This window comes from Sarcophilus harrisii, chromosome 2 (genome assembly GCF_902635505.1).
Source record: "Sarcophilus harrisii chromosome 2, mSarHar1.11, whole genome shotgun sequence".
Classification (NCBI taxonomy): domain Eukaryota; kingdom Metazoa; phylum Chordata; class Mammalia; order Dasyuromorphia; family Dasyuridae; genus Sarcophilus; species Sarcophilus harrisii.
The window spans coordinates 33,176,655-33,201,640 of NC_045427.1; the positions used below are offsets into that span (position 1 = coordinate 33,176,655).

The following is a 24,986-nucleotide window of genomic DNA, read 5'->3' on the forward strand; positions in this document are numbered from 1 at the left end:
TCAAGCATTCAAGGGGCTGTGACAAGAATGGGGGTGGGACTTGTTCTGCCCAGTACCAAAGCCCAGAAATGTGAAAAAAGGTGCATAGAGGCAGAGTTTGGACTTCAGTACAGATTCTTTGGCAAGGAGAACTGTGTAGAAAGAAGAGTAATTGATGACCCAGAACTGGAGGGAGTAATGATGATGATGATGGTAATAATAATAACTAACATTCCTAAAGTGCGTACTTCCAGGCACACTGCTAAGCATTGTATATTTATTATCTCACTTAATCCTCACAACCACCCCAGGAAGTAGATGCTATTAAGATTCCCATTTTACAGATAATAAAATTGAAATGAAGCAAAGTAACTTGCCCAGCATCACACAGCTAGAAAGTGTCTGAGACTGGCTTTGAATTCAGGTCTTACTGACAATACGGCTCTGTCTATTACCCCACGTAACTCCTTTGGTAGTTAGTCCCCCTGAACTGGAAGTCTTCAAACAGAGGCTATGAGAACACTTGTGGGGATTTAGAAGCAGAATTGTTGCTCAGGTCTAGGTTAGAGAAGCCACCTTTGGGTGTCATCCACTTATTAGTTCTATGTCACTGTGATTCTTGCCTGGAAAAGAAAACAAGGTCAGAACTCTCACAGCCCCAGAATCTTCCTCTGAGACCTAGAATCCTCCCCTGAGGCAGCCCAGACAAACTGCCCCCCTCCCAGCTGAGGGGAAGGAGATGCCCCTGAGACAGTGATACCTCCATCAGCAGCTACTGGGCAGGTTTTTGTTCGGGGCTGTATCACTGTGGGAGGAGTACCATAGTTCTGTTGACAATAATAGACTGCAGCATCCTCAGCCTCCACGTTGCTGATTGTGAGGGAGAAATCTGTGCCAGACCCACTGCCACTGAACCGGGCAGGGACCCCAGACTGCAGGGTGGTTGCTGCATAAATTAGGAGCTTGGGAGCCTCCCCTGGCTTCTGTTGGTACCAATTTAAGTAATTACTAACACTCGAGCTGGTCTTGCAGTTAATGGTGACCCTCTCTCCTGGAGACACTGACAAAAATTCTGGCGACTGAGTCACCACAATGGCCCCTCTGGAACCTGGAATCAAAAAGAAAAAAACAAAACACCATCCATATGTCTTCATTATCCTAGACTTTCAATTCAGAAAGAATAAACACAGGGAAAAAGCAAATTTTCTTCCTCTCTCCTAACCTCCCCTAGACACATCCCAGAGATGGCCAGAAAGCAATGGAGCATGTGCAGGATCCCTCACCTGAGATCCAGAGCAACAAAGAGCAGAGGAGCTGAGCCTGGGACCCCATTTCCTCCTCTGGTTTTGAATGCTGCTGAGCAGAGACCTCACCCATGATCTGGCATTTATCTGGGTCTATGCAACTGTGGCTGTCCCTGGGGAAACATGCAAATCAACAGATGTAGGCAAGGGGAAGTAGAAAGATAAAATGATTTTAAGAGCTTTCCTTTCAAATAGCTGGACTATTGATAAATTCAACTCATAAAAAGATATATTATCCTGTCTATTCCCCCAAACAGTGGTATCAGACTAAAATCCCTTTGGGCTATATAATGATTTAGTTTTGTTATCAATGTTTTATTGTAATTTTGGTTAATTATGTTTTCCTTTTTTAAGCTTTTATTAATTTTGAACTTTAATTTAGAGAGACACAAAAAGGAACATTTCTATGTATGGACACATCATGAAAACAGGATTCAATACATGAATTTCCCTTTCAAACCGTTTCCTTGTTTTGAAAGTATAACAAATATTGTTTTCAAAGCTATCCTGTTTTTCTGCATTTTCTTCTAAGTTTTCTTTTGTTCTTTGCTTTTCATTTTACATTTTTCTCCTTCTCTTCCTAATTCACTTTATAGAAAGCTACCATTACATAATTATGTATATATAAGTATATATTTATATGTCACACCACACTATACTATTTATGATTATCAGTTATTTTCTGTATATGAATAATATCTTCTTTTATAGCTTCTTTGTTACTGATATGAGTATTTATAATACTCAAAATGTCTTAGTCATTCGAAGTTTTCTGTAGAACATTATTCCTTTTACAATGGACAATATTATCTTTCTTCTAGTCATTTCACTCTTCATCATTTCAAATAAGTCTTTCCATATTTTTCTAGGATCATCTGACTCATCATTTCTTATAGGACAGTAACATTCCATCAAAATCATCTATCATAACTCACTGAGCCATGAATGACCCAGTCATTGGGCATATTCTCAAACTTCAGTTCTTTACCACCACAAAGACAAGTACTATTATATTTTAGTTTTTACAGATCTTTTCCTTTTTTCCTTATTACCTTGATAAACAGATCTAAGAGAAGCATTGCTGGCTCACAATGTCTACATAGTTTTATAATTTCTTGGGCACATTTCCAGATGGCTGTCCAAAATTCTTGGATCACTTTATTGTTCCTCCAGTAGTAAATCAGGTTCCAATTTTCCCCCATTCCCTGCCCTCCAACACTTGTCATTTCCTTTTCTATCATGTTAGCTACTCTGAAAGATATTTGTTGATAACTCAAAGTTGTTTTAATTTGTATTTCTCTTAGTCAATAGTGAATTAGAGCATTTTTGTTATGTGACTATGTTTACTTTTACTGCTTCATTGAAAAAATGCCTGTTCCTATCTTTGACAACTTGTCAACTGGGGAATTATTTGTAGTCTTATAAATTTTTACAATTGTTAATAGTATTTGGAAAAGCAAAAGCTCAAAAACTTAGATTGAATTTTAGAATACACCTCAATTTACACAGAAGAAGCAGAATTAGATTAATCCTGGGATTTTAAAATAATTCTTTTATTTTAAACTTAAATACAAAATTATGAAGAAAAAAAAAACTTTGCCACTAACACAGTAATCCATAGAAAATTCAATAGAAATCAATAAATTTTCATGACAAGAAAATCTATGTAATAAGTACTACATATTTTTTCAGAGCAGCCCATGTTTTCTTTGCTTCTTTGTGGATTTTCTTTTGCTCAGTGTTGTGCACTTTGTTGCATTATTTGTTTTTCTCTCCTTTTTCTTTTCTTTTCTAAAGAAGGCTGCAATTACACACAAACACACACACACATATATATGTATATATCATATTCATATAGACATCTATCTATCTATCTATCTATATATATATATATATATATATAGAGAGAGAGAGAGAGAGAGAGAGAGAGAGAGAGCCATACTCTGCTTATTTCTACTTTTCATCTGTTTCTTAAAGGATGGGTAGCATCTTCCTTCATAGGTCAAAGTCTTTCTATATTTCTAAAATTATCATTTCCTACACCACAGCAGTATCCTAACTCCATTTCATCTGATCTGAAGGATTGGCTGTGAACATTTTTTCCTCAATTTTCTATGATCCTCCTATTCTTGACTACATACATTTCATTTATATTACAAAATTTTAGTTCAAAATAATTGAAATTATTCTTTATACACTTCAACAAAGATCTCCTTTATAATATAGGATATGGTTTTAGACTGCTGAATCTACTTCCTTTATATCTTTTATTCCCGGATGCTTTGAAGTTCTTGACCTTTTGCTCTTCCAAATGAATTTCATTATTATTATTATTTTTGTAAACCAGTAAAATAATTTAAAATAATTTTAAAATTATTAATTATTTTAAAATAATTGTGTACTATTCCTGAAAGCAACATTGTGAAATTCAAATTTTGAATCTGCTATCCATTTCTATATTATGGTAAATCTGTCCCATTCTAAGTTATAATTATTTGTATATTTTCCTCTTTCGTACTTTTTCTTAATATTCTTCTCCCTGTATCTATTCTATCTCTCCTCACTCCTCTGTTTTACTTGCTACTACCTTGTCCTCCTATTCCTTAACCTGATCACTCCTCTAAAAGTCTCTCCCTTATTCCCCTGCCCTCATCCTGTGGCCTTTTGTTTCTTCCTGAATGTAGAAGATATTTATACATATATGTACACACACACACATATACAAACATATATGCATATATACACAGATATATATATGCGTATATATGTGAATACCCAATTTGTGTTTGTGTATTATATGTATACCCCCCTCCCTTTTTGGGAGGGGGGTATACATATAATATACATACAGGTAGTGCACTACCTGTTCTCCTCCTTACTAGTTTTATCCTTTTAGGCCTCATTTTATGAGATATTACTTCTTATCATTTATGACTTCTATTATTTCTTGCTATACAGGTGTATTTGTTTAAGAATCACCCCATTATCCTTAGCTCAATCGTAGCCTTACTTTCAAGCTTCCCAAATAATAATGACATTCATTAGAGTATTGCAAATATTTTCATATATATGAGGTAAACAATTTAGCCTTATTGAGTCTCTTATATTTATCTTAAAATTTCTTGAAAGTTATATATCAACTTTTCTCTTAAGTTCTGGGATTTTGGCTATAAAAACCTGAAACTTTTTCAGTTCATCAAATGTTAATTTATTTTTTTCCATTCACAATTATATGTTACCTTGCTAGGTAAGTTACTCTTGGTCATAACACCTGTTCTTTTGCTCTATGGCACGTAGTGTTCCAAGATCTATGGTCCTTCAAGGTAATAGCTTCTAAGTCTTGGGAAATCTTTATTTTACCTCTATGATTTATTATTTTTTCATGTTGCTTCCAATGTTTTCTCCTTAACTTGGGAGACTTTTCTTTTTGACTAGGTAAAAGAGGTCACTCTCTGCCTCATTTCTTACCTAGACTTAATTGATTGGGCACTGTTTCAGTCATACTGAAATCGTTAAAGACCTTAGCTTAAAAAGTCAAGTTCTCTCACTGCATTCAGAGCCATTTCCAGTCATTTTGATCTGTATCTTGTCATTAGACCCAGATGGCTCCAAGAGCAATGAATAATTGAGAGACATTGTAGATCTTTGGCTGTAAGTAGTTTCAGGGATCCACAAAGGCTCTTTGGTTTATTACTGTCAGTGTAAAACTGAATTTCATCTGCCTTCTTACTGAGCCAAGAATAAGCTTTGCTTGCACTTTAATTTTGATAGAGGCAAATACTCTTTTGTAGAGACATATGACCTATTCTATTGGTAAATACTGTGGAATTCTTGTTTCTTATTTAACAAATTCTGCATTTATCCATCATTTATGTCAAATTGATCTTGAGTTTGGGAGTGTTCTGGCTCAGAGGAATAAATGTGGTGCTGTACACAAAATCTCTGAAAATTGTCCATTCCAATTCTGCTACACTATTGTCAACAATGTGTTGCCTTTGCTTTCTTTCCCAATTAGCAACAAACTGTTCCCACTAGGGAAGCTCTACTTGAATTTGATGACATTTAATCTTGTGGTAATAATCTTATTTTGGTGACACCACTTTTTTGCCTGTGAATGTTTAACTTGAGAGGATAAGACTATGAAGAAGTCTAGCACTCTGCACCCTATATTATCTTTGTTACTCTCCCATCCTTACAAGGGTATAGTCCATTAAATGCCAGTATTTGCTGCAAGGGTACTTCTAGGAAGTTGAAGTGAAACTTTTTACTATACATTAAAACTATAAGAATTCTGATCAAAAAGTTACTAACCATGATTCAAAGAGATCAAGAAGACTCAGGTCAAAAAATGAGACTAAGTTTTAGACACGAACAATGTGAGAAACTTTTTGACCTGTTTCAAGTGTTTTGTTTTCCTTTATTTTTCCTGTGATGAGAATGTGAGAGGAAAGAAAATCACTTTTTCTTCTTTGAAAAAATATAATTTGATTTAAAAAATGTTTAATCTATATTCTTTATCAATTCTGTGTTCATTCACATTAGTACCTTAAAAGAAATACTCGTCTTTTTTTTTTTTTTATTCAACTTTTTCCCCTTGATGTCTTCAGGTTTTCATCCTGAACATCTCCCAAGCCTCCTAGGATCACATCCTCTATAGAAGTTTAGTCCATGGCATTCTAACTATCTCTTAGCTAAACCCTTTGAAATGTGTTTTCGCTAAATCTAGGGTCCAAATCAGACTATGCTGATATATCAAGTATATGTCCAGATTTCCATACCTACTTCATAGTATCAGAAATGGATAGTTCCATTTTCTACAGATTTCCAAATGTCTTCACACTTCTCTTTGAGGGAGAATTAAATATAGAATAGAATTTCTTCCTGCTGACTCCCCTACCTTCTGAAGGAAAAAAAAATTAATTAAGGCAAATCAAGAAACAATTAAAACTTTCAAGTTCTCAAATGAAGAACTTTCAAGTAGCTATCTAGATAACAGATGATTTCCCTTCATCACTATATCATGTTTCTGAGCAAAGAATGTGATCTGTTTCTCCACCTCATCTATTGTGTCTTGCTGTACAGGTGGTTTATTTCAACGACAAGGACACCTGAGTTTTTCCCACTATTGATCTTCACTTAAATACTCTTTGGAAAGCTTTTGGAAGGCTAAGTTGAGTATACCTTTTTATATAAAATTCTATTCTATATGTGACCTTTCCCCAACACCCTGTTACTTTTGATTAATATATAATATAATTGTGAATTTTATTCTACTATTATAATGATGGCTGAGATAACAAATTGCATTTTTGTGTGTTCTGAAACTTTAGTTGTTGTGGACTTAGGTCATTTGTATGTAGACATTTGAAGTCATACGTTTTAGTGTTTATTCCTTTTTAAAAATTTACCCTTTATTTACTATTCATGCATATTACCACTTCTAATCTTTCATTATTTTAGCCATTTTTTAAGATATCTAGTGGAAGGGATACAAAAAATAGGTTTCTTCCTCCTGTCTTTTTGTTTAAGTCCCTTCTGATTCAAGACACCTATCAAATATATCCTTACAATCTTAAGTACACATCATTTCTTTCCAAGAAACTGTTATCTTTATATCCTAGATGTTGGTCAAGAAGTTCCATTATTCTTCTTAAGCACCACTTTTTTGGCTGTTCTTTAATCTCTAATTAATTGTACTGTTCCGCATCCTTTACAATAGATAAAAATGAGAAAACACCATGATCCCCATGACTTTTAGTCTCTTATCCAAGAGTCAATACTCATGAAATACTTTTTGGTTACTTTTGGTAATACTACTGGTGCCTCCTTGAATAACTACAAGATGATAACGGTTATGTTATTTGATAAGACTTGAAATAGTTTCTGTTAATACATTGGGCATGCAGCTCAGAATGCAACAGGTTTCTCTGTTTTTGTTATCCGTTTGATAAATAGCTATGTTAGTATTCTGACATAGGAAATGGCTCAAAAGTACTATTTTTCTTCCTGTGATAAATTTTAATTTTTTAAATTTATCATACTTTAAGCAGACAAATAGCCTTATCCTCTTCTGAAAATCTCTCTTTGTATTTCTCTCTCTCTCTCTCTCTCTCTCTCTCTCTCTCTCTCTTTCTGTCTCTCTCTCTTTCTGTCTCTCTCTCTCTCTCTCTCTCTCTACCTGCCTCTCTGCCTCTCTGTATTTTCTCTGTCTGCCTGCCTGCCTCTCTGTCTGTCTGTCTTTCTCCTTTATCTCTTATTTTTGTCTCTCTTTTTATATTCCTAATTTATGAAAGGAAAATATTATTATTGATGTATTATTAAAGGTTAAAGCCATCTTGCTAAGGCATGTATGCAATCACTCAACTTTGGTTCTTTCTGTCACTTCTTTCTCTGTAACTCTCTTTTCATATTTCCTCTACTTTCTCTTTCCAGTATCCTAAAAAGGATCAATGTATTCATTTTCTATCAGATCGTATACATGTGTGCACACATACATACTACTAACTGGGGGTGTAGCATGGTTTTCTTTAAATCCCCTCACCTTCTCCTTCAAATAGAGATCAACTTGCATCTTGAAGAGAGAAAACAGTTGCTAAGCTGTGGTAGAAACAGAAATTTCACCCATTCCATGCAGATAGCTGCACGACTTTCCCTATTCATGTAGTGTGGGCCATTGATAATTCAATCCTAACTTAAAAGATTTATAAGAAATTTTATCTTCTTTATAGCTTGACAATCCAACTCACTTTCTTTGTTCTTAGCAAATGCATATTCAGATATCACCTATCCAGTGTCATTTTATGGAAGTTCCCACTAATACTAACATTGCTCAATCTTGTCTGCTTCTTTTCCTTTAAACCAGTGGGAGAAGGGCTGAGAGGCTGTGGGTGAGAAAGAGAAATCACCCTAATCTGTAATATTAAATATTTTTACTTTCTTGCATTTCCTGTGCTCTCTAACTATATTAATAAACCATATGGCCTTTAGTAATAAATTTTTCAATTCTTTGAACTTGAAGGATTATTGACTAATAGGACTAAAGGAATGAAGCAAATATATAAATAGAGGCTAGCAAAGTTGAAGAAAGATTTTGTATTTGTCTGATTTGGAGGTATGTTCATGTAATACTGGTAGATTGCTGGCCATCTGGTGGCCAATCATATATTGTTATGGGCCAGAACTCTGAACTTGAAACAAAGGATTCTTACAAGGTACTAAATCAGTAGAATTGAGAGAGACACTAGTTATCTAGTTTAGCATGGTTCAGTATGATTGATTTAATCCTACAAGGAGATGTTATGGGCCAGAACTTGAAACAAGGTACTAAGTGGAATTGAGGAGACAATGGTTAAATCTAGTTTAGCATTGATTTAATCCTACAACAAATAATGGTTTCCTAGTGATATAATGATTGGTTTGTATTCAGTGTGGAGTTTATAAACTAGAAGCCTCAGCCAGGGAGATTCAGAGATTCAGAGCCGAGCAGACAGAAGGCTGGAGGCTCTCATACCACCTTGGTGGCAGGCTCTCCTCCTTCACTTCTCTGCTGAAACCAAGACTCTGGAAGGCCTCCAGAAAACTACCCAAGCCCCAAGCAAAGGAGATAGAACTTTGAAAGAGACAATAAAGGATTTGGACTTTAACCCCTGGCTACTCCTGTGGTGATTACTGAACTGAAATGAAGGCTGCCTCCAGAGACCCCAAGAAAACCTCACAGATAACATTACATTTTAGAGAGAATATTACAATATACCATACTACTTCAGCTGGCTAACTGTTGCTAGAATAATGATGGCATAATATTTTCCAGTTAGGAATAAAGAAATGACACAGAAATTATGCTTATTACCAGGTACATCTTTTACTACTAGCACTCATCAACAATAACTTCATGACATAAATTTGCTTCATAACTCTAGATCAGAAAAGAAGCTCAGAGGTCATTTTGACCCAAGTTTTCATACTATTTCTATCTCCTTCCTCCTGTTGAGTTATTCCTGCTTGGATATTCATTACTCTACTCTCTTCTTTTATTTTTAGTTCTTGATATCAAGACACTGTTTGCCTCTTTGGTATTTCCTTGCATTGTTTTCTACATGATTAAACTCAACTTTGCAGAATAAATTATTTGTGGTCTTCAGACTTTGTTTTCCAAGATCTTCTATAGTTTTTCCTAGAAGATTCTAGATGTTGTGTGATATCAAGCCATTCATTATGAATTGAAATTCTTCCTTTCTGGAATTTTGCCACATTTTTTCTTTTATATTTATGATATGAGTTTTAGTTATGAGATTACTTTCCCTTATCCTGTGAATCTGAATTTATTTATGAAGGGAACAAAATGAATCGTCAGTGGAACAGAGGACTATCAAATATTTTGGATGAAGAAACACAACTGAGAAATTGTAGAAATTAAAAGATTAAACATGAGAAGTGCTTTGCAAATCCCAAAAAATTTTATGAATTCTAATTCTTCTTTCTTCTTCTTCTTCTTCTTCTTAAATCTTGATAGGGTGCTAGACTGAAACAACTTCATAAGCCTAAAGGCAGTAATCAATCTACCAGGAGATCCAGTCTATTGAGTTCTCTTTCAAAATACTATTTACCTCTGGAGGTGGTGTTGACCTAACAGGGGAAGGAAAGAACAAACAGTTCAGAATGGACTTGATACGGCTTCAATGCAGCAAAAAAAGTCCATATTGGGCAATAAGGAAGCCTTTGAATTCCAAACAGAAACATTGGTCTCTGATGCTGGAGACTATAAGGAGCTACTAGAATTTACTGAGTAGGAAGAATGACACAGTTAGACATGAGCTAGAAAACATTGCCATTTTAACTGAATGGAGGGTGGTTAATGTGGGAAGGGGAGGGAGGCAGGCAGCAGCCCTAGTAGCTCTGGCCATAATCCAAGCCTGAGGGGAATCAAGGCCTGCACCAGAAAGGTGGAGAAGAGATTGGGCCCTGTGAGGGAAATGTTGCAAAGGGAAAATTGATAAATTTTGGCAACAGTTCAGATTGGGTTTCGGGGAGACAGTGAGAGATAGGGAGGAGTTTACGGTGACTCCTAGGTTAGAGCCTTAGGGATTCCAGAGACAGCTGTTGTCCTCCATAGGATTGGGAAAATAGGGATAGGGGAAGTTTGAGGAGGAAATTTCTGTTTTGGACATGTTGACTTGAAGATGTTTCCAGGACTTGCAATTGAGACTGAAGGGCAGATGAAGATGCCAGCTTGAAGGATGGCAGAGAAATTAGGGCAGGAGAGGTAGATCTGTGAATTATCAGCAAAGGGATGATAATTAAATCCACTGGAGCTAATGATATCACCATGTGAACTGATATAAAGGGATTAGAAAAGAGGGGTCAGGACAAAACCCTGAGGGGAACCAACTGTTAGAGGACAGAATCTGGGTAAGGATGTAGCCAAATGAGAAAGAAAACTGATTAATATAATGATCAAGGCAATCATGTCTCTGGAGGACCAATGATGAAGAGTATTACCTACCTCCAGGTAGAGAAGTAATAAACACAAGGAACAGAGACTTATATTTCAGGTTATAGTTACTGGGGTTCTTTCTGTTGGACTCTATTTTTATTTTACTAGGTTGTTTTTTTCTTCTTCTTTTATTCTCTCTCTTTAATTGTTGGGGAATAGAGAAAAAGATCAGAGGTAAGTGATATTGCCAATGGTAAAGGAAGAAATTGGGGTAAATAACATTTTAAAAAATGCCCTGAAGACAGCAGAAAGCACTTGAGAAAGGAGTATAGAAAAGCAGGACATAAAGACAGTGGAACATAGGATTTATTATATCTTTTCCCAAGCAAAGTCAATGAAATGGAGACTAGATGAGCCCTATTATGATCCCCATTTTACAAATAATAATTGTTTTCCTTAATAGTATTTAATTTTTCAAAATACATGTAAAGATAGTTTTCAACATTCATTTTTGTAAGACTTTATGCTCCAAAGTTTTTTCCCTCCCTCACCTTCCCCCATTCTAAAACAGCAAGCAATCTTATATAAGTTAAATATGTATAATTCTTTTAAACATGTTCCATATTTGTGATGTGGTGTCAAAAAAAAATCAGACCAAAAAAGAAAAAAATCACGGAAAAGAAAAATACAAACAAATAAACAAACGGGTGACAGTACATTCCTTTGATCCACATTAAGTCTCCATGATACTCTCTCTGGATGCAGATGGCATTTTCCATCCCAAGTCTATTGGAATTGTCATGAATCACAACATTGTTGAGGAGAATCAAGTCCATTACAGTTGATCATCATATCTTGCTGTTCTCTTGATTCTGCTCACTTCTCTCAGCATCAGTTAATGTAAATCTCTTCAGACTTTTCTGAAATTAGTCTACTCATGAATAATATTCCATTACATTCATATACCATAACATTTTCAGCCATTCCCCAATTGACGGGCATCTACTCAGTTTCCAGGTCCTTACCACCTCAAAAAGAGCTGCTACAAACATTTTTTCACATGCCAGTCCTTTTCCCCTCTTTTATGATCTCTTTGGTATACAGACCCAGGAAAGAATTGCTGACTTGGAGGGTATGCACAGTTTTATAGCTCTTTGAGCATGGGTCTAAATTACTCTCCAGAATGGTTGGATTAGTTCACAATTCTACCAACAATGCATTAGTGTCCCAGTTTTCCCACATCCCCTCCAACATTTGTCATGGTCTTTTCCTTTCATCCTAGCCAATCTGAGAGGTGTGAAGTGGTTTCTTAGAATTGTCATTCTGTCAGACTTTGTTCAAAAGCTTGAGATTTCACATAGTTTTTGGGGGAATCTGGAAGAGCTCAAATAACCTCCTGGCTCTGCCCTGAGAACTCCAATTACTATAGTAATTGAATTGTTTTGGTTATCTAATCTATTCTACTGATATACTACTCTAATTCTTAGCCAGTACCAAATGGTTTTGATCACTACTGCTTTATAATAGTTTTAGAGTTAGTATGACTAGGCCACCTACCTTTGCATTTATTTTCATTAATTTCCTTGATATCCTTGATTTTTGTTGTTCCAGATTAATTTTTTTTTTATCATTTTCTACCTGTAAAATAACATCTTTTTGCAGTTTTATTGTTAGGGAACTGAATAAATAGATTAATTTAGAATTAATAAATAGACTAATTTTTACAATCTAAATTGTAATCACCACTTGCTTCTCACAGCCCTCCCTTTTTAGTATCCTTCCCCCACGTTAGAGTTCCTCCCCCTATCTTACTCCTTTTCCTTACAATTTCTGTATTTCCTTTCACTTAGCTTATTCCTTCCCTTTTCACTTTTCCCCTCCCACTTTTCAATGAGGTGTAAAAAAAAATCAAAAAAGCACTAAAGAACAAAGAAGGCACTTTAGAAGAGAGTACAAAAAATCATGACAAATCAAGAAAATCAAGTGGTTCAAATTTATCATATAATTTTTTGAATTCAAAGTGTATCAAATGGAGATTCAGAATTTCATATAGAATACATTTTTAAATTGTATGTTCTGTTGGATTATATGGAAATGATCTTTCTTATTTCAAATTTTGAATAGTTTTTTAAAGCACAAATTTTAGGGGCAAAGAGCTTCCATTACTTTGAAATCTTCTTTTAAAAATAAAAAAAAAATACTGTAAGCTGCTAGAAAAAATCAATTCAAATATAGAGGAGCCACAATAAGGATTACTCAAGACCTAGCAGCGTCCACATTGAAGGATCGAAGGGAATATGATATTCTGAAAGGCTAAGGAACTTGATATGCAACCAAAAATAACTTACCCAGCCAAAATGAGCATCTTTTTCCAGGAAAGAAGATGGACATTCAATGAAATAAGCAAATTTCACCTATTTTTGATGAAAAAAAACAGAACTTAACAAAAAGTTTGATCTACAAGATATATAAAGAATACATGTATACCTTGTTCTAGAAACTGGAGGCGGAAAGGACATTGTACCTAGAAAAGGGTAGAGTGGGGGTACTACATCTCATGAAGAGGCAAAGAAACCTATTATATCTAAGAGAAAGAATGGAGGGGGATGAACATAGTGTGTATATTATTGCTATTAAAATTGGCTTAAAGAGAAAAATTTCAGACATATTTGATTTATGGTGAAACTTCTCCCACCTCATTGAAAAGTGGGAGGGGAAAAGTGAAAAGTGTAATGGGCTGAGGTTTGAGTTGATGCACTGAGGTCCCAAGTATGGGAGCCTAAATAGTAATTGGGCTATACTCTATTAATATACATGATAGGATAAAGAAGGGTCCCTGCCCACTCTCCATGCAAGTCCTGATGTGTTGTATAGGAAATGACGATTTTGGTGGGTGGAGGCAGAGAGGGACAGGAAGAGAAGCTGGGGGAGATTGGGCCTGGGTTCCATACTCCTGGCTGCTGGTCGTGTGGCTGCTGGTCTAGCTAGCTTCTTGACTCAGCTGCACACATTGCTATCGCCGATTCTCTTCCACCTCTGATCCTTCTTCACTGAGAATAAAGACTGACGATTTTCCCCTAACCTGAATTCCTGCCTCCTGCTGATTTAAAATACGCGATCTTTACAAAAAGGGAAGGAATAAGCTAAGTGGAAGAGAATATAGAAATTGTAAGGAAAAGGAGTAAGATAGGGGAAGGAACTCTAAGGTGGGGAGAGGGATACTAAAAAGGGAGGGCTGTGAGAAGCAAGTGGTGCTCACAAGTTTAATACTGGGGAAGGGGGGAAGGGGAAAGGAAGGGAGAAAAGCATAAATAGGGGTTAACAAGATGTCAGGTAATACAGAATTGGTAATTTTAACCATAAATGCGAATGGGGTAAACTCCCCCATAAAGAGGAAGTGGTTAGCAGACTGGATTAAAAGCCAGAATCCTACAATATGTTGTTTACAGGAAACACACCTGAAGCAGGGCAATACATACAGAATAAAAGTAAAAGGTTGGAGCAGAATCTACTATGCTTCAAGTGAAATCAAAAAAGCAAGGCTAGCCTTCTTGATCTCAGATCAAGCAAAAGTTAGATATGATAGATCTGGAGAAAACGAAATGGAGACAGAAAGGAGTACACTTTCTTTTCGGCAGTTCATGGAACCTATACAAAAACTGACTGTGTATTAGGACATAAAAACCTCAAACTCAAATTCAGTAAGGCAGAAATAGTAAATGCATCCTTTTCAGACCACAATGCAATAAAAATTACATTCAATAAAAAGCCAGGGGAAAATAGACCAAAAAATAATTTCATACTAAAGAATGATTGGGTGAAATAGCAAATCATAGATATAATTAATAACTTCACCCAAGAAAATGAAAATAATGAGACATCATATCAAAATGTGTGGGATGCAGCCAAAGTGGGAATAAGCGGAAATTTCATATCTCTAGAGGCCTACTTGCATAAAATAGAGAAAGAGAAGCTCAATGAATTGGGCTTGCAACTAAAAATGCTAGGAACAAATTAAAACCCCCCGGTCAAACACTAAACTTGAAATTCTAAAAAGAAAAGGAGAGATCAATAAAATTGAAAGTAAAAAAAAAACTATTGAATTAATTAATAAAACTAAGAGTTGGTTCTATGAAAAAACCAACAAAATAGACAAACCCTTAGTAAATCTGATTAAAAAAAGGAAAGAGGAAAATCAAATTGTTAGTCTTAAAAATGAAAAGGGAGAAAAGGGAGTGGCAAAGTGGTTGCTACTAATAAAGAGGAAATTAACAATAATTAGGAGTTACTTTGCCCAACTTTATGCCAAAAGTATAGCTTGTCCAGATTAAAAGAGGAAAAAATAAATAGACTAAACAGTCCCATTTTAGAAAAAGAAATAGAATAAGCTATTAACCAACTCCTTAAGATAAAATCCAAAGACCAGATAGATTTACATGTGAATCCTACCAAACATTTAAAGAACAATTAACTCCAATGCTATATAAACTATCTGAAAAAATAGGGATTGAAGGAGTCCTAACAAATTTCTTTTATGGCACAGACTTGGTACTTATACCTAAACCAGGTAGGTTGAAAACAGAGAAAGAAAATTATAGACCATTCTCCTTAATGAATATTGATGCTAAAATCTTAAATAAAATATTAGCAAAAAGATTACAGAAAATCATCGCCAGGATAGTACACCATGACCAAGTAGGATTTATACCAGGAATGCAGGGCTGGATCAATATTAGGAAAACTATTAGTATAATTGACTATAGCAATAACCAAATTAATAAAAACCATATGATTATCTCAATAGATGCAGAAAAAGCATTTGATAAAATCCAACATCCATTCCTAATTCAAAAAACACTTGAGAGAATAGGAATAAATGGACTTTTCCTTAAAATAGTCAGGAGCATATATTTAAAACCAACAGTAAGCATCATTTGCAATGGGGAAAAACTAGAACCTTTCCCAGTAAGTTCAGAGTGAAACAAGGTTACCCACTATCACCATTATTATTCAATATTGTATTAGCAATGTTAGCCTTGGCAATAAGAGTCAAGAAAGAGATTAAAGGAATTAGAGTAGGTAAGGAGGAAACCAAACTATCACTCCTTGCAGATGATATGATGGTATACTTAGAGAACCCCAGCGATTCTACTAACAAGCTATTAGAAATAATTCATGACTTTAGCAAAGTTGCAGGATACAAAATAAATCCCCAAAAATCCTCAGCATTTTTATACATCACCAACAAAATCCAACAACAAAAGATACAAAGAGAAATTCCATTCAAAATAACTGTTGACAGCATAAAATATTTGGGAATCTATTTACTAAAGGAAAGTCAGGAATTATATGAGCAAAATTATAAAACACTTTCCACACAAATAAAGTCAGATTTAAATAACTGGAAAAAATGCTAAGTGCTCTTGGATAGGCTGAGTGAATATAATAAAGATGACAATACTCCCTAAACCAATCTATTTATTTAATGCTATACCGATCAGACTCCCAAGAAAATATTTTAATGACCTAGAAAAAATAACAACAAAATTCATATGGAAGAATAAAAGGTCAAGAATCTCAAGGGAATTAATGAAAAAAAAATCAAATGAAGGTGGCCTAGCTGTACCTGATCTAAAACTATGTTATAAAGCAGCAGTCACCAAAACCATTTGGTATTAGCTAAGAAATAGATGAGTTGATCAGTGGAATAGGTTAGATTCACAAGACAAAATAGTCAACTATAGCAATCTAGTGTTTGACAAACCCAAAGATCCTCACTTTTGGGATAAGAATTCATTATTTGACAAAATCTGCTGGAAAAACTGGAAATTAGTATGGCAGAAATTAGGCATGGACCCACATTTAAAACTGTACACCAAAATAAGATCAAAATGGGTCCATGGTTTAGGCATAAAGAACAAGATTATAAATAAATTAGAGGAACATAGGATAGTTTACCTCTCAGACTTGTGGAGGAGGAAGAAATTTATGACCAAAGATGAACTAGAGATCATTATTGATCACAAAATAGAAAATTTTGATTATATCAAATTAAAAAGCCTTTATATAAACAAAACTAATGCAAATAAGATTAGAAAGGAAGCAACAAACTGGGAAAACATTTTCACAGTTAAAGGTTCTGATAAAGGTCTCATTTCCAAAATATATAGAGAATTGACTCTAATTTATAAGAAATCAAGCCATTCTCCAGTTGATAAATGGTCAAAGGATATGAACAGACAATTTTCAGATGATGAAAATGAAACTTTCCACTCATATGAAAGAGTGTTCCAAATCACTATTGATGAGAGAAATTCAAATTAAGGCACCTCTGAGATACCACTACACACCTGTCAGATTGGCTAAGATGACAGGAAAAAAATAGTGATGAATGTTGGAGGGGATGCGGAAAAACTGGGACATTGAAGCATTGTTGGTGGAGTTGTGAACAAATCCAACCATTCTAGAGAACAATCTGGAATTGTGCCCCAAAAGCATACCCTTTGATCCAGCAGTGCTACTACTGGGCTTATATCTCAAAGAGATACTAAAGAAGGGTAAGGGACTTGTATGTGCCAAAATGTTTGTGGCAGCCCTGTTTGTAGTGGCTAGAAATTGGACAATGAATAGATGCCCATCAATTGGAGAATGGTTGGGTAAATTGTGGTATATGAATGCTATGGAATATTATTGTTCTGTAAGAAATGGCCAGCAGGATGAATACAGAGAGGATTGGCGAGACTTACATGAACTGATGCTGAGTGAAATGAGCAGAACCAGGAGATCATTATATACCTCAACAACGATACTGTATGAGGATGTATTCTGATGGAAGTGGATTTCTTCAACAAAGAAAAGATCTAGCTCAGTTTCAATTGATCAAGGATGGACAGAAGCAGCTACCCCCAAAGAAAGAACAGTAGGAAATGAATGTAAACTGCTTGCATTTTTGTTCTTCTTCCTGGGTTATTTATACCTTCTAAATCCAATTCTCCCTGAGCAATAAGAGAACTGTTAGGTTCTGCACACATATATTGTACCTAGGATATACTGTGACATATTTAACATATATAGGATTGCTTGTCATCGGGGGGAGGAGATGGAGGGAGGGAAGGGAAAAGTCGGAACAGAAGTGAGTGCAAGGGATAATGTTGCAAAAAATTACCCAGGCATGGGTTCTGTCAATAAAAAATTATAATTATTTTAAAAAATAAAGACTCAATTCCTTCTAAAAAGATTAGTTATTAAGAATAAGTGAATTTTTTCCTAAAATGATAAGCAGCATTTATCTAAAACCATCAGCAAGTATTATGTGTAATGGAAAGAAGCTAGAAGAATTCCAAATAAGTTGAGGGATGAAGCAAGGATGCCCATTCTCACTACTATATTGAATATTGTACTAGAAATGTTGACTCTAGAAATAAGGAAAGAAAAAGAAATAGGAGAAATTAGATTAGGCAATGAAGGAAAAAAAATCTATGACTCTTTGCAGACGATATTATGGTATACTTACAGAATCCTAGAGAATCAACCACAAAATATTTGAAACAATTAACAAATTTAGCAAAGTTGCAGGAACTAAAATAAACCTATATAAATCATCAGCATTTTTATGTTACCAACAAAGCCCAGCAGCAAGAGATAGAAAGAGAAATTAAATTTGAAATAACTGTTGACAAAATAAAATGTTTAAGAGTCTACCTGCCAAGAACAAGTCAGGAACTATATGAACAAAATTACAAAATGCTTTTCATGCAAAGAAAGCAAGATCTAAACAATTTGAAAAATATCAATTGCTCATGGGCAGGCAGAGCAAATATAATAAAAAATGACAAATCTACCTAAGTTAGTCTACTTATTCAGTGGCATATCAATTAAAGCACTAAAACTTATTTTGTAGATATAGAAAAATAATAATAAATTCATGTACAAAAGAGAAATAGAGTAATCTATTAAGATATATTTGGAGCACCATCTTATGACCAAATCATTATATTGTACTCCTTCAGCTGGTTAACTATTGGTAGAATAATGATAGCATGCTATTCTCTAGTAGGGACTTGGGTAAAGAGACAGGAATGATTGCATTTATTACTAGGGTACACTTTTTTTTTCCAGTAATAAGTGTCCCATTTTGGAGAAATCAACAAAATCTGGATGGCATTAAGAGAAACAGTCAGGATGGAGAAAGGGTTGAAGTTCATGATCATTGGAAGGAACACAAAAAGCTTGATCTATAGAGCATACATGGGGTAACAAAATAGATTGAAGAGAAACCTTCAAGCATTCTAAGATTTATCCACTGAGAGAGGTGTATGGCTCGCTCTGCCTGGCCTCAGGAGCAGAAGCTCACACAATGGAGAAAACTAAAGAAAGAGAGAAAGAAGATGAGAAGTAAAGGCAATGTGCCTATGGAAGAATCCAAACCTTTATTCTATTTTTTTTCCAGTCAAGATATATGAAATAGAGATTCAGAGTTTCATGTGGAATGCATTTTAGTAGGTTCTTTTGGGGTGTGTGGAAATCATGTTTCTTATTTTAAAATTTGTAACTTTTTAAAATCATGGTCCTAGGAATATGGATACAGAAAGCTCCCATGAGTTTGAAAACTTCCTTCCTCAAGCAGGATTCACATGGAAAGAGGATCACTCAGATGCTGTTGGGATTCATGAACACTTGAGATCTTTCACATTTCTCTTCAAAATTCCCTATGGAGTTATATCAAAATTCCTATTTAATTCTTTCTACTTTAGCATTTAGGGAGTATCTATGTGTGCCATTATGTGTGAAAAGGATGGGAGATGCTAATTTTCCCCCCAAAATATGTACAACTACTGATATATTTTATAGGTACTTGGCTATTTGATTCTTATAATTATTTATTAAATTAAACATTTTGTATTAATTTACCAAAAAACTCTGACTGTTCTTCTGCTAAATAAGAACTCTCTTAAATCAAAAACCAAAAGGAAATCTTTTTAGATTTTTTCAACATGTACTTCCATCCATAAATTCCATTTTATGACTACTTTATTTTGATATTTTTCATATCTTTTCTTTTTACATTAGATAAGAAATATAACAGATATATAAATATAAAATATATAAAATAATATTAAATAAAAAGTAAGAGGTAACAGTTAATTGAAGCCAACCACAAAATCAGCACAATATATCATAGAGTGAGGAAAGTCGACTTTTAAACTCCTCCCCTAGGTCAAGCTTTGTTATTGCAGAGATGAAGCATTCAGTTTTATTGTGATTTTTTTTTACATCATTGCTATCCTTATGTCTTGTATTCCTAGTGATACCTACAGAAGTCAATGGAGAGGCATATGGCAACAAAGAACAAGTGGAAAGAAAGAATTCATAAGAAGGGAGAAAATATAGCACATCATCCAAAATGTAAACTCAAAAATATGGTAGGTGGCAAGAGAATGGGACAACTGTTGGAAGACCTGTGAGCTCCACTGGGTGCTGATGATGTCCAGAACAATGGAGAAGAGTCCCAGGAGGTTAGATGGAACCCTCGCAGAGAACTTAGGTAGGGCATGACAAAAGGGGTCTCACAGCATGTAGGTGCATGACTGAGCTGGAAGGCCCAGACTCTAGTGAGTGTCTGATAGACTGTGATGCTTTCCTGGTGTTCTTAGTAAAACCCCAGATAAACAGAGTCCAACAACCTGAACCTGCAGAGTAGCTGTGTCTGACACATATGTGTCTATCCTTTGTGTCCATCCCTTCCTTCTCAGGAGGTCAGTAACTCCCTCCTAGGTCCCAAACTGTTCTAGGCTTGTCCTGGTCAGAGCTCCCCTGGAATCCTGCTTTCTCTCCTAGGTGCCCCATGAGAGAATGGCCTGAGGCAGGCTGTGCCCAGGCAGAGGGAGGCAGCCAGGACAGGGAATGGGCCAGAGGCCCAGAGACAGAATGATTATCTGAAGGAGCTAGGGAGGCTGAGCTTGGAGAAGGCCCAACATGGGGATTGTAGTACCTACCTGCAAGCATCCAAAGGGTTGTAACAAGGATGGGGGTGGGACTTGTTCGGTCTGGCACCAAAGCCCAGAAATATGAGCAAAGTAGGGAAGGTGCAGAGAGGCTGAGTTTAGACTTAAGTACAGACTCTCTGGCAATGAGAACTATGTGGAAGGTTAATTGATGATACAGTACTGGAGGTAGTAGTAATGTAATAATAATACTAGCTAACATTTCTTTGTACTTATTTCGAGCCATGCATACTGCTAAGCTCTTTATAATTATTATCTCTGTGATTCTCACAACCACCTTGGGAACCAGGTGCTATTATGATCCTCATTTTAAAGAGAACAAAATTGAGACAAAGGTTAAGCGACCTGCCCAGCACCACACAAGTAGGAATTAATTGAAACTGGATTTGAACTCAGTTCTTCCTCCCTACATGGCTCTATCCTCTGCTCCACGTCATTCCCTCAATATTCAGTCCTGCTGCACAGGATGTCTTCAAACAAAGACTGAAACAACACTGAGAATTGGGAAAGTGGACTATTGGTCAGGTCTGGAGCAGAGGACCTCACCCTTGGGTGTCATCCAATCATTTAGATCATGTTGCTCCATGATTCTTGGCTGAACTCATCATAGCCACAGCATCTTCCTCTGAGATCTAGAAACCTTCCCCTGAGGCAGCCCAAACAAACTGCCCCCATCTCAGCTGAGGAGAAGAAGAGGCCTTTGGGACAGTGATAACTCCCTCAGCAGGGGCTGGGCAGGTTTTTATTCAGGGCTGTGTCATTGTGTGAACATACTTATTATTGTACTGACAGTAATAGACTGCAGCATCCTCAGTCTCCACTTTGCTGATTGTGAAGGAGAAATCTGTCCCAGAGCCACTGCCACTGAACCGGGCAGGGACTCCGGAGTGCAGGTTGGTTGCAAACCTAATGAGGAGCCGAGGGGCTTGGCCTGGTTTCTGTTGGTACCAGAATAGTCTGTCGTTAATGTTCTCACTGGTCCTGCAGGACATGGTGACTCTCTCTCCTGGAGATCCAGATAGGGAGGCTGGAGACTGGGTCAGCATAACGGCCCCTCTGGCATCTGGAATTAAACACAAGAGACATAGAGAGAATAATGCCAGGCCATATTCCCAGCAGGAGAAATCTCCCTAACACTGTGGTGAATTAAACCTTCAGTGCTGGGTCCTGCCCCCATGATCACCAGTTCAGAGCCATATTTTCTCTCTGACCCCCAGAATCCCACACTTCCCCCTCCTGCTCAGGGGGACAAAAGACAGGCCTGTCTCTGCTCTTTCTCCCTCACCTGGGATCCAGAACAACAGGAGAAAGAGCATCTGAGCCTGGGACCCCATCTCCATGTGCCTGAGCTCTGAGCTGCCCAGCACCTTCCTCCCCAGCTGCCTTTTTATAGCTGCTCTCAGCAGGGAGCTTCCTGGGCTGGGAGTGAGCCATGCAAAACAGCCCAGGGAGGGAGGCTTCTGCTCAGAGGCAGGTCCCAGTGATCGCCCCTCCTGACCGGTTCAGAACCCTGAGCTGTATCAGTGCAGCAGTCCCCTTCTAAGACCCTGGGAGGGGGATATTCCAGTAGGATTAGATCCTACCCTGTCCTCATGACCACTGAAAATCTTGAAGATGCCAAGAAAGCTCAGAGTGGGGACCAGCCTGGCAGAGATACACATATGTGGTCTGTAACTTTGAGGGGATTATTCACTATTCTACTCTGAAGCACTCGCCCATCACTCACAGTTTCTTATGACATTCCCATGTAGTTCTCAGGAAGTACTATGACTATGTGATCCTCAGGGAGGGATTTGTAGCCATTGGAGTCAGTACGACAGAATTGAAGCATTTCCTAGTGCTGGAGTTTTCCATCAGCTACAAAATTACCACAGTTACATAAAAAAGTTCTTGCTACCAAAATCCTTGGAGATGAAATTGTTCAGCATCTGAAACTAATCTGGTTTAATTAAAAGAAATTATGCTAATGAAGTGGAGTTATAATCACTTCACAGATGTATCTGGAGAACTCCAAGGCCTTTCCCTCCAACCTGCAGCAGAAATCTCCCATATATGACATCTCTCTCCATTGTTCTGTGAACACCTGGGGAGCAGAGACCACCTTATTGTTCCCTTTGTGTCTCCAACTGTTCAGCACAGGGCTTGGTCATTAATAAGTATTGTTTCACTCATTAATTTATTTAAAAAGGGCAGGAGAAGCCAATCTTTGAATAGGCCCTGATACACTAAAGAAAAGTCGTTTTTCTTCTTTATTGATTCCACACCAATGATCTGGTAAATTTAAGATATGAATTCTGATCTAAACTGAGCAGCCAAAAGATCCTTTAGAAAGTACCAAGAAAACTGCCCCAGGTTGTGCAGTGGGTAGAGCACCAGCCTTACACTCAGGAGGACTAGAGTTCAAATGTGCCAGAAGCTATTTATTATGTGACTTTGGGAAAGTGACATAACCCTGACTGCCTTCAAAGAGTAGGAAAAAAATAAAGAAAAAAGGACATCTAAAGTCACATGATTCCCAACCTAGAATATGATATAGAAGTGAAAGGAAATTTCTCTTCCTATAATTCTAGTCATGCAGGACACCCAAAGTAAATGGTTAGAGCCAAGAGATGGAGGTTCTTGCTTGTGGCTCATCCAGAAAGCCACTCATTGGAATGAAGATTACGCATTGTGACGTCAGTGTAAAAAGCCTGGAAAGTTATATGAAAGGTCACCAAAGTTCTTGAATATCAAACATAAACACTGGTGTTTGAGTCTGGAGGCCACAGGGAACCCCTGGAATTCATTGGGTAGGAAGGATGACACAGTCAGACCTGAACTTCAGAAAAAAAATCACAGTGTTAGCTGAATGGAGAATGGATCAGGGTGGGGAAAGGACAAAGGCAGGTAGCTTCCTCAGCAGCTCTGGTCATCAGACATTGGACATGTCAGAGGAGAGGAGAAGTATCTGAGAGAGATTGCAAAGGGGAAATTAATAGATTTTGGTAACAGCTCACCTTGGGGTTCAAAGGGGACCCACCTCCAAGTCAAGGAACAAAGTTTATTATAATTGTTTTGCCAAATAAAGGAGGCTAAGATTCCAAAAGAATGTGGCAAAAAACCAAGAGCTAGAAAGTAAATGTTTAGGGGAAAGTGAGAAGGACCAGCTGCTTCATGTGCCTAATATACTAATTTTATGGCTTAGAGGTAGAGTTGAGGAGTGCTCTGCTTCCGACTTTGTACACAGGCGCAATGCCCATAATTCTTTGGGCAGAGCTCATGGGGAATCTTCTGGAGGTGTGTTTTTTGACGTGGAACATCACTAGATCAAGTGGTAGAAACCCAATTATGTTCTGAGCCTGGGACAACTTTAAGCACCTCATTATTATTGCTTATTAGTTGATCTCAGATCTGACAGTCAGCAGTATTTGTGGGCTCAGCATCCTGGTCACATAGAAGTATATCATTTTTAACTAGACAACTCCCAAGATCAAGGTGGGGGGGCGCTTAGGGGAATATTGCTATATCCTCTCTAGAACCTACAGCATAGAACTCGGATGTGCAGTGGGCAGAGACAGTGAGGGAGTTCATTATGAGTCTGAGATTATTTCAAAGATAGCTGTTTGCTCATTTATAAGGAAAAGTTGTAGAAGGGGAAGATTAAATAAAAAAGACCTATCCAGTTTATTTTTTTTCGTAAAAATAAACATAATTTTATTTATTTTTTAGAGCGTTTTATTGACAAAACAATGCATGGGTAATTTTTCAACATTGACTCTTGCAAAAACTTCTGTTCTAACTTTTCCCCTCCTTCCCCCCACCCCTTGCCCTAGAACACATAGGAACTACGTGTTAAATATGTTAAAGTATATGTTAAATACAATATACGGATACATATTTATACAGTTATCTTGCTACACAAGAAAAATTGAATTTAGAAAGAAGGTAAAAATAACCTGGGAAGAGAAATAAAAATGCAAGCAAACAATAACAGAAAGAGTGAAAATGCTATGTTGTGGTCCACACTCATTTACCATTGTTCTTTTGCAGGTGTAGTTGGTTCTGTTCATTACTGAACAATTGGAATTGATTTGGATCCTCTCATTGTTGAAGAGAGCCACATCCATCAGAATTGATCATCATATAGTATTGTTGTTGAAGTATATAATGATCTCCTGGTCCTGCTCATTTCACTCAGCATCAGTTGATGTAAGTCTCCCCAGGCCTTTGTGAAATCCTCCTGCTGGTCATTTCTTACAGAACAATAATATTCCATAACATTCATAT

At 36.6% G+C, this 24,986-nt stretch overlaps 2 gene segments (V, D, J or C); both read right to left on the bottom strand.

Annotated features, from left to right (window-relative positions):
* LOC100935631 overlaps positions 1–24,986 on the bottom strand; it is an 824,790-nt gene that overhangs the window by 750,053 nt on the left and 49,751 nt on the right.
* Positions 387–24,986, bottom strand: part of LOC111718855 — an 83,499-nt gene continuing 58,899 nt past the window's right edge. Inside the window, 2 exon segments of the V gene segment in view lie at positions 387–602; positions 740–1,087. Of these exon segments, the coding sequence occupies positions 565–602; positions 740–1,087 (386 nt within the window).